The 18507-nt window shown below is 39.4% G+C and overlaps 2 protein-coding genes across 8 annotated transcripts in view; one reads left to right on the forward strand and one right to left on the reverse strand.

Moving 5' to 3' along the window:
- Positions 1-2173: 2173 nt before the first annotated feature.
- LOC135469075 (galactose-3-O-sulfotransferase 3-like) lies at positions 2174-6163 on the forward strand. The gene is made up of 2 exons (XM_064747598.1): positions 2174-2318; positions 4840-6163. The coding sequence occupies exons 1-2, from the start codon at positions 2281-2283 to the stop codon at positions 5993-5995; spliced, it is 1194 nt and encodes a 397-aa protein (XP_064603668.1). The 5' UTR covers positions 2174-2280; the 3' UTR covers positions 5996-6163.
- A 7444-nt stretch (positions 6164-13607) lies between these two features.
- The window catches only part of LOC135466825 (serine/threonine-protein phosphatase 2A 56 kDa regulatory subunit gamma isoform-like), a 31211-nt gene continuing 26311 nt past the window's right edge, over positions 13608-18507 (reverse strand). For all 7 annotated transcript variants that reach the window (XM_064744540.1, XM_064744536.1, XM_064744538.1 and 4 more), the window contains exons 15-16: positions 17915-18061; positions 13608-15659 (exon numbers count right to left, since the gene is read on the reverse strand). In XM_064744540.1, coding sequence (XP_064600610.1) covers positions 15522-15659; positions 17915-18061 — 285 coding nt within the window. In that variant the 3' untranslated portion in view covers positions 13608-15521. The remainder of the gene's footprint in view (positions 15660-17914; positions 18062-18507) is intronic.

The following is an 18507-nucleotide window of genomic DNA, read 5'->3' on the forward strand; positions in this document are numbered from 1 at the left end:
TTACCATAGGAGCATTTTGGCAGTGGCAGGCGGAAAGCACTTGTGTTACACTTTGCATGATGCGTAAAAAATGTTATCGTATGTCAAATTAACACTTTTATAATAGGTTTTTTGTTCCACATTATCAATGCTAAGTTTTAAACACTTTAAGATCTTGCCAATCACAGTTCATAGCATGTTGTGTCATTGTAGCACTTAGAAGTTGTTGACATTTTTGCGTTTTAAGAATCATTTGCAGAGTTTTTGCCACCGTAAACTAAATCAGGGCTGACAGTGGTGGCTAGCACTAATTAACAGAAGAGAACTTTTGCATCCACTCTTGGTTTTCGCCACAGGAAAATCACTTCATACTGACCACTTCACACTTCATACATGCCAACGGGAAATGCTCTGTCAAGAAGGTCGCCCGAGATTCCTACATTCGTTGAAGACAAAAACTGGAAAAAAAATACTGGATTATCATGAGGCACCACATTCCACCACATATGTCTGTGAGGTAGAACTTGTGTTTCCTAGTCCGATAAATAGCAGGTACTTCAGATACCATATTTATAATTGTTTGTTGGGAAATTCAAGTATAAACAAAATGTCACTGATATCTGATCTGAGTTTCCTAGTGTGGCAGGAAGCATAAAAAGAGTTAACATATGCTTAGAAATATATAGTACAGACTGTCAATCGAGAAAACTCATAAAAATTGATTAATTTTACAATTAATGTATTACTAGCTGCCTCCAATTCTGCCTATACAAAGTCTCTCACTGATGTAAGATATTTATATACATTTGTGTTGTGGATCTCTATTATCAGACTAATAAGTCAGAAAATGTGACCTGGGATTTTTAAACTGTTACTTTTCAAGTTTGATTAGCGTTGCACTATAGGGGATAAGTGAAATGTTATGAATCAAGGCGCATGCAGCCATGCACTGTTCTCTTCTCAATAAAAAAAAGTTATGACCTCTTTGCCGCCACATAGTTCCTTCTGTTCATAATTAATACAAAAATTAATGTTGAGACTAACAAGTTTTCATTCGCCACTCCGTAATCTTCTTGGTATCAAGAGTTTATCTTTATTCGGCGATGCCGAGTCCGACTGACTTGTATAGCGGAAATGGCGTTTGGCGAAGTTTGGCTTGCTGTCAATGCACAAGGTATATGTGTGTTAATTTTGACGTTGTGGTTTTTATTATTTACGAAAAAATGTTTTTATATGACGTGTCAGAATTACTATAGGAATAAAGCCAACATGTTTTTGTAGCCTACAGTTTTGACACATTGTGAATAGCAAACTCGAATTAACTGACTGCCAAATTCCAGGTTGGTGAATGTGAAAGTACAGATCAATATTTCTGAAAGCTAGTAACTAGGTATGAATCTGCTTTTAATTATTTCCTGGTGTATACCGTAAATCCAAAACCAACACACTGTAACACTGTCACTCTTATGAGAAAATTTTTTTTAACAACGAACATCACCATGTATTTACTTATTTATCTGATTGGTGTTTTACGTTGTACTCAAGAATATTTCACTTACACGACGGTGGCAGCATTATGGTGGGAGAATACCGGGTAGAGCCCGAAGGAAACCCACGCCAATCCACAGGCTGCTTGCAGACACCATCACTATGTAAACGAGGATCTTACTGGTAATGAGTCACAAGGCTTTTGATCTGACAATACCTTAATACTACATTCGTGAACGAATGTACTTCACAGTTGAATGAGGATATGGATTTCAGTCCGATTAGTCTTCAATACTTCTTAAACGAATAAGAGAGTATGGAAATTCTTAGAAGGGCCCATAAAAAGTTGCCTCCAACCAAATACCAAATGTACGATTGTTTTTCTTTACAGACAGTTCATTTCATTGAATCCTCCACAACTTTATCCGCCTTAGGCTTGTGTGAACAAACAAAAAAAAACCCCAAAAAAGAACAACAACACAATACCCATTGACTGTGCAAGTTGATACGACAAGTTGTCGGATTTCTTGTATACTTTCTCACTGTACATTGTATGGCAGGTTTGACTTCACCCAGATCGCTACACGCTATAGGTTATATAATGTTAGGCCTACTGAGGCTTGAAAATTAACACAAAGGTATAGACTGCTCATATATTCTGACCGATATTTCTTTTCACCACAGAATACAGCCAGGCTCTGGAATTAGGAATTTAGTTTCCCAACAATAGTTGTTAGTTTTGGAGCCGAAAGATATCGGTACTATCTAGGTAGCCACTGCACACGGATAGTTGAGGTCGCCTTGAATTCTGAAATGCTACGTTTTCGACGACTGGTGGCTATCAATTGCTGGTAAGTGAGCCAGCTGAAAAACGCTAAAAATGTGTACTATAGATGTTGGGTATTTCCTTGCTTAAGTGAGGCTAGAAACAAGCTTTGCTTATGAATACTTTTATCACTTTAAACCGTCAAAGATCACGAGTGACGAACTTAAATGAGACACTTTTAGTGGAGGCATGGGAAATTTAACTTTGCTTAAATTTACCTTGTTTAATCTCCCATGCCTCCACTAAAACTGTCTCAATTAAGTTCGTCACTTCATTGAGCGCCAGTAAAGAATTGCTCTTTTTTGTTTAGATGTGGTGTCCAATGCCGTTGCCCTGAGTGATGTCTGTATGCGTAAACCAGGTTGTTTTGTTTGCTTGCATGTATTGTTAGCGTCAAGAGCACGAAGAACTATTGAAATCCCAAATGTTTTTTTTTTATTATTTATTTGATTAGTGTTTAATGCCTTGTTTAAAAACGGCTAAAAAGAAACAACTTAATGCAGTTACGCATAGTTAATCATTAAAAAGTCAATACATTGGGCAATCTTTTTTTAAATTCGATCTGTCCGTTACGTCAATCAGACTTTTAATAATCAGGATAGATAAGAAATTATGCCGAAAATCCGCAGTTAAACCAAGGAGAATGCATTACTGCTTTGAGACAACACTGAAATTATATTCCATCACAATAACGAAGACATACATAATCGCTAAATTGCTGAAACAATTTCATACATCTTAGATAACACATCCTGTCATATACTAGTCTTTAAAAAGTAAACTGTTGAAACAATGAATTATAGTCAAATACTCACGAAATTCCCATTCTCGTCCAATATTCCTCGCACAATATATCCATCAATCAAAAACTCATTTATCATGGCACAAACAATAATCGTAAAACGGATACGTTGACCACAAAGACACTTGTAAGAAAGCTTGTACAAAGACTGTTCATAAATGCTTCCCCGGAATTTCACATATAAATGTTACAAGTGAGAAATTCAAACGAACTTAATGCCCTCCCCTTAGTGAGAAATGAAGAAGGCGTTGACGCGTTAATGTGGCGGTGATCGGTTTTGAAAAAACCGAAACAACTGATTATGAAATTCTATCAATAAAATCTCAGTGAGCAATAACAATATATTAATAGTGAGTGGGGGGATCCTAAGTAAAATTGTTCTTATACGACACGTGTATTTGAGCGTCTTTTTGAGTTCTTAAGAATCCACGTACAGTTGACGCCTGAATGTTTTGCAAATGCACAAAAATACTTTTCTGAAATCACTGTACTTCTCGCAGTACCTTCTTTGAGAAAGTAGATACAAATCTTGGGGTAGGGCCTACAGCTTCTAGTCCCCACAGTAACGCTTCAGTAAATGCAGTTATGTGGGGATTCATTCCAGTAAAACTGTGATTCATCGGTATGACGGGAAGGCCTGTAGGCCTAGTACAGATAAACTACTCTCTTTGAGAAAGAACTGGTGTGTGTGCGTGCGTGTGTGTGTGTTTTAAAATAATTCCTTGACTGCGTTGAATTTGCGCCAGTTATAACCGTGTTTAGCTCCTCTACAAGAACTTGATGAAAATGATGTTGTAGACAGATGTAACATTGAGTTTGTCTTAAGGTTCAGCAAGTATACCTTTTTGCTCCGTAATCTTGGCGCAGACGAGCGTTTGGGCGAGCATTGGAATGATATAGACTTTATGTCGATGGATTTTTTCTTTATTTGATCGGTGTTTTACGCCGCACTCAAGGATATTTCGTTTATACGACGGCGCCCAGCATTACGGTTAGAGGAAACCACTGATGCGACTGGGCAGATTTCACAGAACTTAAACCGGAATGGGAACTGTTTGCCAATTTAGTTAGAGTGATTACTGAACACTGAAGAATGCATTATTAACTAATCACGCGACGCAGTAGTAGGCAGATTATTGAGCCGTTTGCTCTTCGTTCGCGGATAAACTAGAAGTCTGATCGCAGTTGTTTGAATGTATATTAGCTAATACTGATATTGTCATATTATATATTTCAAATTTTATTAAACTCAATAGCCAATGCAGTTGTTCAAGCCAAATTCCAAGCACTGAAAGAGTTGGTTTAATCCCAGATTGGGACAGGGGTTCGTCGAGATTACACCACGCCTTCTGGCATTGAGGTAGAATATTCTACCTCCGTGTTGTCAGGGACATTGGTGGCAAAAAGTAGGTCGACAGAAGTCGAATGTCTTTCAGGTGGTCGTACATGAAGTTCGTTGTTCCAGATGACTTGTCAACCATTATGACATGCGCCTTGAGCGTGTGGTGAAAATCTCTATTAGGCCTTTTATATGTTTTCTTTAGAAGAGTTTGTCAGTTTTGTTGCCAAATGTTGCTAAGTCGAAAAGTTCTAGTAAAACTGACCGCTGTGATTTAAGTGAAAAATGTTACGGCGTTAAATACCAATAAATAAATAAATAATACCTACACGCGCACACTAAGTCTTTGGTGGGTTTTTAAGTATTATTCTTTCATTTAAAGTTGTGCTTTTTTGTCTGCTTTAGCTCAAGTACTGCCAAATTAACCATCACATTGGGCTTAACTGTGCTGCTGGTAGGCCTATACCGAATCTGGAACACAGCTCCCTATTACCGATGCTCTTTTCTGCACAAATCCGAGGTTTCCAGGAGACCATTCACGTCAGTGGAAGGAAATCAGACACCAATTGTCGCGCCTGAAACCAAGCATGGGGAAAAAACTCGGATTGCTTACATTAAAGTGCACAAAACAGCCAGCACTACAATCGCCGCCTTAATCCAGCGTTATGGCTTGAACCATCGTTTGACGTTTGCCCTGCCTCTGCCGAAAAGCCTGTATCACATCGGGTTTTATCAAACGTTTGATCCTGTGAATGTGAGGCCACTGCCGAAGGGAAAGGTTTACGAAGCTCTCTGCCAACATGTTGTCTACAATAGAACGGCTTTCCGGAAATACATGCCTAAAGACATGAGAATCATTGCCTCTGTACGCGAACCATTTGATAGGTCTGTGTCTGCTTTTAATTATTTCAAGGCATACAGTAAATCCGTTAGTTCCAAAGCAAATATATCCGGCAACGCAGTCACTTTGATAAGAGAATTTTTCAAGAAACCTAACTATTACGAACCATCGATTTATACACGAGGGTCTTTGGTAATGAATCGTATGGCTTTTGACCTGGGAATTCCGAGAGCGCAGTACTTCAACGCTACATACGTGGACGAGTATATTCAACAGTTGGACGAGGATATGGCTGTTGTTCTCATAGCTGAGTACATCGACCAGTCTTTAGTACTTTTGAAACGAATAATGGGCTGGTCGACTGAAGACATTTTGTACACCGTTCGTCATAAAGGGAAAACCAAACCCCAATTTCCAAATGATCTCAGAATTGCTCATCGAAAGCTGGCTCCAGCTGAATACCAAATATACGACTATTTTCTCAAGAAGTTTAACATAAGTTATTCAAAAGAGGCAGAAATTGAACAGGAAGTGCGCGTGTTCAAAGACACACTTCATCGAGTTAAAACATTTTGCTTATCGAAAAAGCAGGAGCTAATGGTACCTCCCACAAAGTTTGATAAAGGATTCAATTTTACAAGAACTGATTGTTATTTCATGAACCTGGAAGAAACGGCCTTTGTGACCTTTCTGAGTAAATTGCAAAACCCACAGGTTTGAATGTATAGTGTGCCTGACGTTTGGTCACACTTATCAAGCGAAGGAAATTTGAGGCACCGCGATGTAGCAGGGTATTTGTTCTTTACGCTCTATTTTATAATATTATAATTAGTTGGGATTGCCCTGTGCAAAAGTCTTACAGTTTTGTATAATAAAAGCTTTGGAAGAAACTGGCATGCTGAACTCGAGTTTTGTGTCCCAGGTAGTCTCTTATCGTCATAAAAATCGTATTTTTGATCACTTCTGGGTAATGTTTTCTCGTCTGCTCTCCCATCAGTATTTTGCAGACCAACAATTTCCTAACCAGAAGAACATGCGCAAGAATTAATGACGTGCATAAGTAGGGCAAAGCACGCTCAATAAAAACGATTGATTTCCCATTTTTGATATTTTACATATATTTCACTCCAAGTTCACGGTACATTACCGAATTATTACTATATGTAAAATCTGACCGAATGGAGTTGCCGGTAGACTGATGATAGAGGAGAGTGCTCAACCTTCAGCGATAAGGTATATACACTCCGCCGCAACCTTTTCAACTATGCAGGTGGAAACCTTTTGATCCAGGTGGAAATCTTTTCGACCAGGTGGAAACATTTTCACCCAGGTGAGATCTGCTTCCACTCAGGATACTCACGTGACACCAGAGGTCTCGAGTTGACAGAAAAACAGAACAACAACCTTTACACACAGGTTAAAATCAAAGAAAAAGTTTTTTAAAAAATATCGAATGTACGGGCCACCCGTAAAATGTGTCTTGTAAGTATGGAACTGCAGAGTTGGCAGCAGGTTTAATCTGTTGTATGTTTTTGAGAACAAATCTTTCTGAGTAAACGCAAAACACATTCAATAGGGAGAGGTTAGAGGAGGGAAGCTGTTTGAACGGTCAGTATAATGTGTCAAGACTCCCCCTGTCACAAGAAGACACACAAAATGAACACGCACCTTATGACTCCACGTCGTCATATGGGTGAGAATTGCTAAGTACGACATGAAAAACCAATCATCCATGCAATAAGTGGTATAGCCTGCATACATCCCCCAAAACTATATCCAACCTGCATCTCATCCACCGGGGCAGACCTCCGATTACATGGCGTTGAAGAGTATGCTTTGAAGATTTTGATATATGCACTCTCCATCTCAGTCTTAGACTGCTTATATCAGAATTTCAAAGCATAGTTTTCAACGCCGTTTTCCCCTTGTGGTCCCCGGGGTGAAAGAAAAGTTAATTGGTCCTCTAGGCAAGCTTTCCCGAGTGGGCACTGTGAACATATTGGGTCTATATAGTTTAAAACATACTTTTTTTGAGTGACTCTTGTTTGACAATGTTACTGGCGATGCTGTTGTCAAATATTTCAGTCGCACGTGGATGTGAATATTGTATAAGAACTGTACTGTATTTAGGATTGCGAATTTGAGAAATGTTATCATTTCCATATTGCAAGACAACTATTTCCGGGTCCTCGACGATACACCGCCAATGTGGTGATAAACCTGAAGTTGTAATCATTCATTTAACACGGTACCAGAAAGACTAACTTCTGTTCATTACAGCAACAGCGCGTTTGAACATGCATGCTTGACAATCGTATAGAAGCACTAATACACTCTCAAATCAAAATCTACATGAATTACAAGCAGGTTTGCACCAGGAGTGACAACAGTTAAGACACTTGTCCCTTAATTATATACACAAACGTTAGACACTTCCCAGCATGCATGCGGGGGTAGCTTAATTTGTTTTCTTTGTATGTATTGGTGTGGGTATATATTTGTTCGCACAGTTCGCACCTTTAACTTGTATTCGAGAACCTTATTAGTAACACAAAGCGACTGAACAAGGCATGCTTTTTGTTGGTCGGGATTTTCATCTATATACGCGATCATTGTGACGTGGAAAGTGTTCGTACTAAAAACTGCAAAGTTTGAGCGTTATGGGACGGAATAAATGTGCAGATAGTCATTTTGTCTTTATGGACCTAGTGCGTGGGCTTTGAAGGCTATAGAATTTCCCCTGCAGTGTACCATGATCTCTGTTGGGCGTGTCCTTACGACCTAACCATGACTGCGAACAAAACAGTTTGAGCTGTAAGAACAGGAAACCCTTGTGACACGTATGTATGCGACAAATACACGCCCATCTTACAATTCGCCAGAGACGCCCATCTGGGGCTGCCATATTGATGCTGGGGCCCCAACTCGATTTTAAACTCCGAATTCCGAATTATAAACTTGTCACTTTTACGACTCTATACTTTACGGACCCCATGTCCCCATGTCTCGGCGCCTCAACTTTGAATAGGGCCCCGACTTTTAATCTGGGGGATCAGACAGTAATTTCGGATAAATCTTTCACGATATCACTTTTAGAGCCCTGTACTCTTCCGATTTCATCTCTCGGTGTCCCAAAATGGCTGAGAACTCATGTATATGGCAATGTACAGTCGCAGAATTTTCGTGGAAACTCACCTGATGTGCTGGAATAATTGCTCCCCGCCCCTCCAACTTTAATTTCCTGCAGATGTCACCGGTGGTGTATGCCAAAATAATGTCTCCATTACTTGTCTAAATCATAACATATTTTAACTGAAGTGCATGGAAATTTAATAAATCCGGATAACTTACTGGTTGAAAAGCTACAAGTGGTTGTTACCTTCCTTTAATGTTTTCATAACTAACCATCCCAGCAACATTCACTAGCTATGGTAAGTATATATGCAACATATACACGTACATAATGCAATAGCTTTGGGTACACTTCAGCCAAAAATCGCAAATTCGCTATGTTTTATGGGCTACATAGGCAGACTTGCACCGTCGTTGTTCAAGCACAAACATCCAAGCTGGGCATATATAGCCTCACGCTATCATGAGCATTCCTGACGCACATTTAACAGATATTGTGATCGCTATGTATACAGTGAGCCTGATCCGCCTGAAGTTATCCGAGATCACGCCGAGTCACGCCGTCTGGTCAATCCTGCTTTTTCCACAGACGTTTTGTGAATGTGCTGGTTCTAAACAACTGTGCAAATATCACAGCCATATCAAGTAACATGCAAGAGAATGCAGGCGCCATTTTCGTGCAATATCGAAGTTTAACCTACCGTGAAAGTTTATCTTTCCAGTGCTATCGCACAACATCGGAAGAAAAATCTCCATTGCAACGAATACGCAGTGGCGTGTAGGAAGCGGAAGGGGCCATACCCCCACTCTCTCATCTCCTTTTCAAAACAACAACATTAAAAAAATACATCTCACAGAATATTCAATGTTAGCGTCAGTGTTGTGAAAATTATTAGGGTCGTTCGGAGCCGCAAAAAAAAAACTGCAAGTTTATTGGTTGGGTATTGCTGGTAAGAGAGATTACGTTGTTAATGAACATTGTTATTTGAAATTTTGCAATTTGCAACATCGTGCAATGTTAGTACTAAACCTTGAAAACATGGCTCTCCGTCAATCATTTGCATGTATAATGAAATTGATTCGGCAACAGAGCTCACTGGCACCCCCCCCCCCCCCCTCCCCCACCCCGACAAATAGTGTCACCCTTGCAGGTTTAATGTTTAGTCGGATTGTATACTGAACAAAGCAAGAAACTTCACATTTGGAGAAATGCATTATACTGAAAATGGTAAGTACAAGGTAGTTAATACGGGCGAATACCATAATGACCAGGACTAACCTGACGCATCCGACCATTGCAAGTGTGGTGAATCAAAGGGATTGCACGCTCTTCGGTGAAAAGGCGACCAGCCTCTCTTGCGAGACCACTTGACCACAATTTCATTTGGTTGAGCACCAAGACGTACACAAAATTTGCTGGTGGCTAGGAAAAAAAAACACAAACACGCTAACAGTCCTTGAGAGATAAACAGTTCTCATGCCACGACTATTGAACGTGAACGTGCAGTTGGCATGCCCGGTGCATTCTGGCTAGTCTAGTGTGGCTGATGCACGTGTCATAAGATGCAGTATCCTGGGGACACATATGCTGGTATACGACATCTGATCATCCAAGGTCAGGCCGGGCACGCGTGACGAACACATATCGTGGACAATCAAATTCGGCTACGTAAGTTGCCTAATCGTTTTGCAAACACAACGTCAAACATTAACGCACTATTTAGTGGTGGCCTAACTACCCAAACCATACGAAACCGCATACGCGCTGCCCATTTTCGTGCCCCAGGCCCTTACATGTCGGCCAATTCTGACACAGGTAAAGCATAACGAACGTCTGCGCTGCATGGGCACAATTTCACCTCAGCTGAAACCAGGGACATAGGCATGAGGTTGTGTTCAGCGACAAATCACGTTTAACGCTGCGGTTTGCCGTGGAAAGTCGCGCGGAACGTTCTCATTTGCTGGCATACCCATCTTCATGCTCTTCAACAATATACTCTTGTTTCATAGCACCTTTTCATGTATTCATGAACACCTGGATGGTCCACGATCCGCTCCGTGCAGAAACATCAATTTATGTTTCTACTACCACCCACCACCCTGACAATGTTGAACAGGGTTTTTTTATTTCCACTTTTGACGTAAAAAATATTAAAGTATTAAAGCCCAATAGCAAACACTTCTTTATACGCAGAAAGTAATGCTTTTCTAATTGCGCGAACAAACTGAACCAATATACTCGCCATGTAAGAGGAGTGTGATTTGATTCAACTTAATTTGTGCCCCATTAAAATACCATAGACATTTACTTGTGGCCAGTGCGCCAGAGCGACATTTTAACACCTACCGGTTAAAAATATTCGATTACACAGAGTAAGTCAACGCAGAGATATCCACAGTGTGTCCCATGCCAACTTTGTAAAGCTCGATCCTCATGTGGAACTCGTTGTTATGCGCAAATGTGGTAAAGGAAGGCGACATTTAACAAATATAGAATGTGGCGTTTTCGAACTGTCGACCATTCTGATTTCACTGACTAAAACTGAGCGAAACACGCCATTTTTCATTAAAATATTGCTCTTCTCGTCTATAATTCACTTGGGCGACAGATCGACAAGGCAACATTTGACACGGTTCTCTGTCACAGTAGGCGACGTAATTTCTCAGCTGACAGCTGAGGACTTACGCAGGAAACTGCAGTTTAAAGCCATTTTTACGCCCCAAGAAGAAAGCCGAGAAGCTTTTTTGTACTTACATATAGATTGTATATGTATTTTAAAATATCATAGAACTAATAAAACACCGAAATGATCTAAAATTTTGATCAGGTTATTCATTTTGCCAGATTCTGAGAATTCAATGATCTTAAAAGGAGTTTTGAGGCTTGTCTGGAAGGTCGGAGGATATCCTATTCGACAAATGTAAATTTAAGTACGGTACCTAAAGTAACAGTTTATGACCTTTGATTGCCTCTATAAATGTCCATGTTTGGGGCATATTCTTAGACCAAACCTATGCGTCGAAACTGACACACCAGCCATCAACCAATATGGGACTTCAATAATCGCAAAGCCAAATCCCAAAACGTCGTCTAACACAACCCACCAAAGAACTAAGAAAGTATATAAGCTACCAAATTAGGACGGAATCATGCAAGGAGAAACAGTCAACAGTTTTCAATGATGTTGGAAACGCACAAGGTATGTTCTACTTTACATAGAAGAACCATCGTAAATCAACACTCTGCATGAATATGAACGAATTGTTTTTAACATTTATATGCATCTATGGTCTTATTTTTAATCAAAAGATCACAACTGGCTATTGATTTCGCGTCTCCAATGAAGAGCCAAGGTCAGTAACTGCGTTGAGGTGATATATGAACTTCGAAAGTCTGTTATTTACCGATGCACACATGTCGCGAGGACAACCAGATATGTTTTACGAAAGTCACAAACTGCAGCTCACGTATCTTGCACGGCAACATATAGTGAAAAGATGTCACAATGGTAAATGAGCTTGATGTGATGCTGCGACGACTTTGTAAAACGGACAGCAGCAGAACGGGGCGATCCATGGCGTCCCGAACACTTATTCGACGTCGGGGAAGCCTGCAGTCTTGTTTCCAGACACTCAATGCGCCTCGAGCGTTTGCAACAACTTGTGTCAGACATTCTAGTGTGAGCTAAAACAGCCGGATCAGAAACCGCACACTGCACCACAGCTAAATGCGGAATGTACTTTTATAATCGTATTCCTTCGCAATTTTTTATGTTCAAGCAATTTCAATCATATTTACTTATATGATCCAGTATACAATGAACAATACACGACCAAAATTTGTATTTCTGTATTTTATTTAATTCTCAAGACACAGGCTTTCTCGGGTTTGACAATAACCATATATATGGATAAAGGAAGAAACCTAGGGGATAAATCAATGAGAGGGGACATCCAGTTCCATAGCTTAGAGTGCGCATACAAAGACCAGATTTGTGAAATTCACACATCAACCTAGGAATCAATAATCCCGCAAAGTATACATTAGTTACAATACTCAAGACTGTAAAATAGACCAAGTTTATAAAGGGTTGTTTTTGAGCTTCGTATCTTGTTGGAATTCTCAATGAAAAGCATGGTCTAGAAATGTGTGTACATGTACATTTGTTAAAACTCTAGGATACACGTCTAATATGGAATATGTGGAGATAGATTTGGTTGTCATTTTTAGCACAAGTTTTGGCATTGATAGATGTTGTATGGACTAGACAAACTGAATTTACACTCTGCTAATGTGTGGAGGGATTTAACGATAAAGCTCGTCGTCATTCCACTGACATTAAATCACAACTGTCAATACAGCTGTAATTAAGCCGGTATGTTTCTTTGTTTCATTAACACAATCCACATTTACCACAAAAGGGAGCCATTCCATGGGGCTCAGGACTGTGATGTTCCATCATCGGCAAAATGAGCCCTGTATCTGTGATAAATTCATCCAAATCTGTCTAGATGGCAGTAAAGTTGCACATTTTCATTAAGGAATCTGTCTACATGCAATCTCTTTGCATAGGACTAGTTTCCCCACTTAACTCAAGATCACTGCTGTTTTTTGTTCTGTTTTTTTTTTTTAGATTACACAGCATGACTTGCACTACTGTGTTCAGCTTCAAGTATTCTTCAGATACCTACGTGTTTGCCTACTCCATAAAACTCACATCAATTCTCTTGGACTTGAAAGTTGTGCATAGTTACTGCATAAATTGTTCACACTAAAACATAATTTATGTTAAAATCAGCTTAAAATTGGCTTGATACCAAATCCAGTGGACTGGGACCAATGAACTTTCCATCATCTCAATTAAACAAATGTTCACAAAACGATACTAAACTAATGGAAATGTTAGCCAATCGTTTTTCCCAGTCTATAAACACAGATATGTATCTATGCATTGAGCATTTTCATGAATGAAATGAGTTCTCGACACAACAGAGTACCAGCATATCTCTTCTTCTGTGAAATATAATTAAATGACAGAACAAACACTGGTAACCAACAAAATGAACACAATAACACGGACATATGTGTCTGTGATAGTTGTTAATCCAGATGCAATATTAAAAACTATCCATGGATAAGACAAAACAAGACAAATTCTTTAAAATGAAAAAAAAAAAAAAAAAAAAAAAAAAAACCCGAGTTACTGCTGAATGATTTAAAAGCTTTTCTTTCTACACACATTACATTAGTTGATCCATTACACAGCGTCCTGTTCACAAATGTTGTTTATCTACAAAGTTGATTTCACTGTTTCAAATAATCCTGTACAATTAAATTCATTATGAGTCAACACACTCCATGAGGAAAGATGGACAATGTATTCCTCCTCTGGGATCAAAAAAAAAAAAAAAAAAAAGCAGCGACAAATATACATGTCATCTCAAGATACCTGTATGGCAGAAGACCAGAGTACATCTAGTCAGATGAAAGCAGTTCCCGTTTTCTCACAGTCATTTCCCATAAATATTACGAGAATTTGAATGTAGGAGAAAGGTCAAAGCAAAAACAGGATTCATCTGCAGTTTGGCTGCCAATACAAAGGTAACAATGCTTTATCAAGCCTCTTACAAATTACGTCACTGCACACCCTAACAGGAATTCATTAGGGTTCCTAAAAGGGAGAACTGTGCTTCCTGTTTATTTGTCCTCCTTCATTAAAACAAGCAGTCTGGATTCTTTCTTCAAGGCGACATGATTTGTCCAGGAAAATTTCTGCTAAGTTTGTCCAATGCCAAAAATCCTCTGCAACACTGGTCTATAGGCAAACATGATAAATACAGTATTTACAATCGTTCTGTGAAGGGTGTTCACTAGGCATGGTGTACTGCTCATGCCATTAAATCAGGACTATTTTACATATTTGGGGGTGACCATGAGCACATCACATGACCACTGATACACCATCACTGAACAAGTAGTCATACAAAAAATAAATCCGCTCTGACAATATATCAACATATACAGCTGCTTATACATTTCTACAATGATGATACAACTAAATAATTTAACACAATATTCTAGGGTGGGAATATTAGAGAAGCCACTACTGGGCCTCTTCGACAAACTCCACCACCCCCTGGAGGGGAGATAACTCATGCTCCCTATTGGTCCCATGACTATAATAGGTTTATAGGAAAAGTGGAACAATACTACTTTTCATTCTCTCGGAGTTATACAGATACTAAGCAAACCCTGTAGTACACTTGGAAAGGACACCCCACATATAGCTTTTACAAGTGTTTCTGTACTAGAAAAGACAGACTTTGGTCAGTGGATATATTTTACAGTAAAAATCGAACTCTTACACCCCAAACTTTCATGCTAAAGCAACAGGATTCACTAGGTGTTTATACTGGAGTTGCCGACAGTCAAACTGTGCAATAATGGCACAAAGTTGGATAACAGATTAATAATTCTTCCCAATGCTTCAGTTGACGGTGGATCAAATGAAATATTAATTAGTCATAACAATCACATAGGTTCAATATGTTGGCTAAAGCTAATTTGCATTTCATCATTATGGAACTACTGACAACATATTGAAAATATTATCCTGAATACAGAAATAGAGATATTATTTTCTGTAGTCCTAGTATAACAACGAAAACACGAGAAAGAAAGAATTATTACATTTTTTCAAACTCTTAGCTGAAGGGGCACAGTTATCCTGAATTCATATTGTGAAATAGTCACAAAAAAAATCCTAAAATAATCGGGGGTAAAATTCTTGATAGGAGAGCTCAAACTGAAATGCATTTGAGTACACAAGCTATCCAGTCTGTATTTGTGAATAATGAGGTGTTAGACAGTTTTCGGTAAGGTTGCCTTGGGCATGTTATCAATACACAATACAAATCTCACTTCTGACACCAACCCAATCCAACATCTGACACCAAACGCTCACACCACACCAGCAGCATTCTTAACCAACACCCACCAAGAGAAGTGCGCAAGTATTGATTGGTGGAATCTCTAGAGTGGTCCACAACTGTAATTTAGGGGGTGGAGAGCTCCCCTCCACATGGCCTGTGACGTACACACATGAACACTTGGTCAGTTGTTTTCAGAAGATGTCGACAGATACTCCTCTGGTCGCTTGTGCGTTTCTAAAGCTTTCAAGGTGTAAACGTCATGGGGAATATCAGACTTCCGTCTTAACAATGGCCGATCTTTACTCTTTTTCTTCTGAAGCTGAAACAGATCAATAGACTTTTACACTGATCCATTAGGCAACCAGTAGCCAATACTTCAACAGATTTCATCAATAGCAATTACTATACTGCATATTACCCTTCTAGTCCTATGTAAAAGGGACATGGAAATAAAAGCATTATCTCATTCAGACAACACAATACCTTTTGCTTGACGACGTAATATCTTGCCCAGAGTAGGTATTTATGCAATGAAACTGGCATGGTATATAAGATAAACAGAGTAGAGCATAAATGTAATAGTGTAAGACTGTAAAGACTCGAGGTAGCCATAGTAAGTACATGTAAGATGTATTTCTATAGGCTAATTAACTCGTTCGAATAATATTTTATGTCATCAGGATGAGAAACTGTGTCTCCCAGACCAGATATTAAGAAAGAGAACTTTTTCTATTTCCTGCGTCCCTTTTAGGGCTCTGTAAGGTTTACTTCAATCACTTGAGGAATCTTTGTGTACCGTAATGGCCGGAAATATCAACCACTGTGGAAACACAGAACTTGTTAGTGGCGCCACGGGAGCTTGTGATGTGACTAGGTGTAATAAGAGCTTCACAGCTGATAGTGAAAACAAGTCTAGTTGAGCTGTGACAAAGGCAGGGTATTAATATGTGGAAGTAACAGGGATGCTTGAAGATTTCCCGACAAGTCACATCGACATTTTTGTAAATGGCTTGTATCTTGACAAAACCGTATAGGTATATTTAGATGTATTTTAATGATGTTTGCAACACATAATCTAATTACCATAGGCAGAACTGAAAACAGTTACCAAAACACAGAGTCCGATTGGGTCTCTGCTGTGATTGACGGGTCCCACAAACAATGTTGGAACTTCAAAGGTTATGCCCAGAGCAGTGCAAAGTTGCGATTAGCATATCAACACAACACGGCTGTTAATATTTGAATATGCTTGGTTGGCAGTTTGACATCTTCTTACACTCATTTCCACACAATGAATGCTATAGTCAGATCATTAGAGCCTACATTGGTAAGGCGTGAATGTTCTGAGGTATAAAAAAGTCTCCTATTGCCTGTTTTTGGGGGTTTTTTAAAATTTAAATTAGATGAGACAATACAGTGCAAGATACAATAATTTCAGCAGTATCTTGATATAAATTTACAAGTGACTATTTTTCGGAATTGTACTTAAATTCACAATCTCAGTCTTAAATGTCACCAGATGTGTACTTTTTGGGCAAACTACTACATCCTGCAGATTATGACTGCAACTGAATGAACCTATCGTAAATAACGAGGAAGTCAGAGTGGCAAGTTTGCAACAACCCCACCACCAAGGACGGCAGAAAACAGCTTAACCCAACAAGTTTTCCTGATATAATTTTCCAGTTAAGGCAGGTTCTCTGCATACTGTTGCATCACTATGCCAGACACTTAGGTTCTCCAGGTCAGTCAATTTCCAGCTGAGCAGTGCCCAGCAGTATTTTCATACTGTGGCAGCACAGATTAAATTCACCCCAGGAGGGAATCGCATATATCCACTGATGATTGGCCGTTGTGAATTATACTGGTGGTCAATGTTTTGCAGTCAGTGGTAGTAGGTTCAATGTCATAACTGGGGTTATGAAGAGAAAAGAGAAAAAGAGAAAGCCCCATGGTTTAGGCCTAGATATCACACACCTACACTTCCTGATACATACACACATCCGATATCAGCATGAACATGATGTAATTTATTTACTGTACATATCCATTGTCTTCATTCAAAAAAGAGAAAAAATGGAATTCTGATTTCTGAATTTGTTGAGACCTCTGCCCAATGCTCTATAAGCACACTTCATAGCTACATTCATTTAACATTTCTAGACATTTGCAGACAGCCAGAACATCAACCCATTGCAGAAGGAAGCCGTCCAGAACATGTTTTAGCTGCACCAGTTGGAGTTTGATTTATCTATTTATTTAATTGGTGTTTTACGCCATACTCAAGAATATTTCACTTATATTACGGCGGCCAGCATTAGGGTGGGAGGAAACCAGGCAGTGCCCAGGAGAAATCCACAACCATCCGCAGGTTGCTGGCAGGCCTTCCCATGTATGAGGAAGACATCATGAGCTGGACTTGAACTCACAGCGACTGTTAGAACAGTGGCATCACCTTACTGATTTATCACAATTCTGCTCACACATTTCATTCAACTGTTGCCTGCGATGGCACAATTCTGCACCATGTTCAGAACTTTGAAGCACATGTGCTTTTTGTGCCTGACTGCTTACCTCTTTGGCTTCATTCTCCAAGCGTTCCATGCTAGCCACCACATCCCCCTCATCGTCCCCAGGCATACTGTTGGGGTTGAGGGCACTGTTAGAGGAGATGGTACCCGCTATCACATCCGGGTGTGGCTGCATAGGTACGTATTTATTCTGAAGATGAAAACATGCTCAAAGTATAATTCAGCAAATTTTTGTGTTTTGCATTTATCAAAAGCACTACTTTGTCCTTTTCAGCTCTTCACAAAACTTACATTTAACTGATACTGGAAGCCAACCTGATGCTCAGAGTAGCTATGCCTATACTTTGTACATGTACATGTGAGCTAACAAAGAGATTTGGAGACTCAAGATATGCACATCATGACAGACTAAAAGACAATGCCATGATGTTGACAAATGAAATACACAGGGTTGTCATCTTTCAGGCTTGCAAGTGAAGCAATTCTTCACATACACTGTTGGTAGGAAAATTCTATGTGTCATAAAAAGCGGCATAACTATGTAGATTTTAATAGGATTTGCTCCGGGGTCAAAACATGAACAAATCTTAAGACACACGTATGGTGGTACCGCATAAGTTTGCCTATGGACAGGTA

Source organism: Liolophura sinensis, chromosome 6, assembly GCF_032854445.1.
Source record: "Liolophura sinensis isolate JHLJ2023 chromosome 6, CUHK_Ljap_v2, whole genome shotgun sequence".
Classification (NCBI taxonomy): domain Eukaryota; kingdom Metazoa; phylum Mollusca; class Polyplacophora; order Chitonida; family Chitonidae; genus Liolophura; species Liolophura sinensis.

Coding starts and splice junctions, on each gene's coding strand:
- LOC135469075 (XM_064747598.1), top strand. CDS start 2,281: ATGCTACGTTTTCGACGACTGGTGGCTATCAATTGCTG. Junction 2,319..4,839: donor CTGGTGGCTATCAATTGCTG/GTAAGTGAGCCA, acceptor TGTCTGCTTTAG/CTCAAGTACTGCCAAATTAA.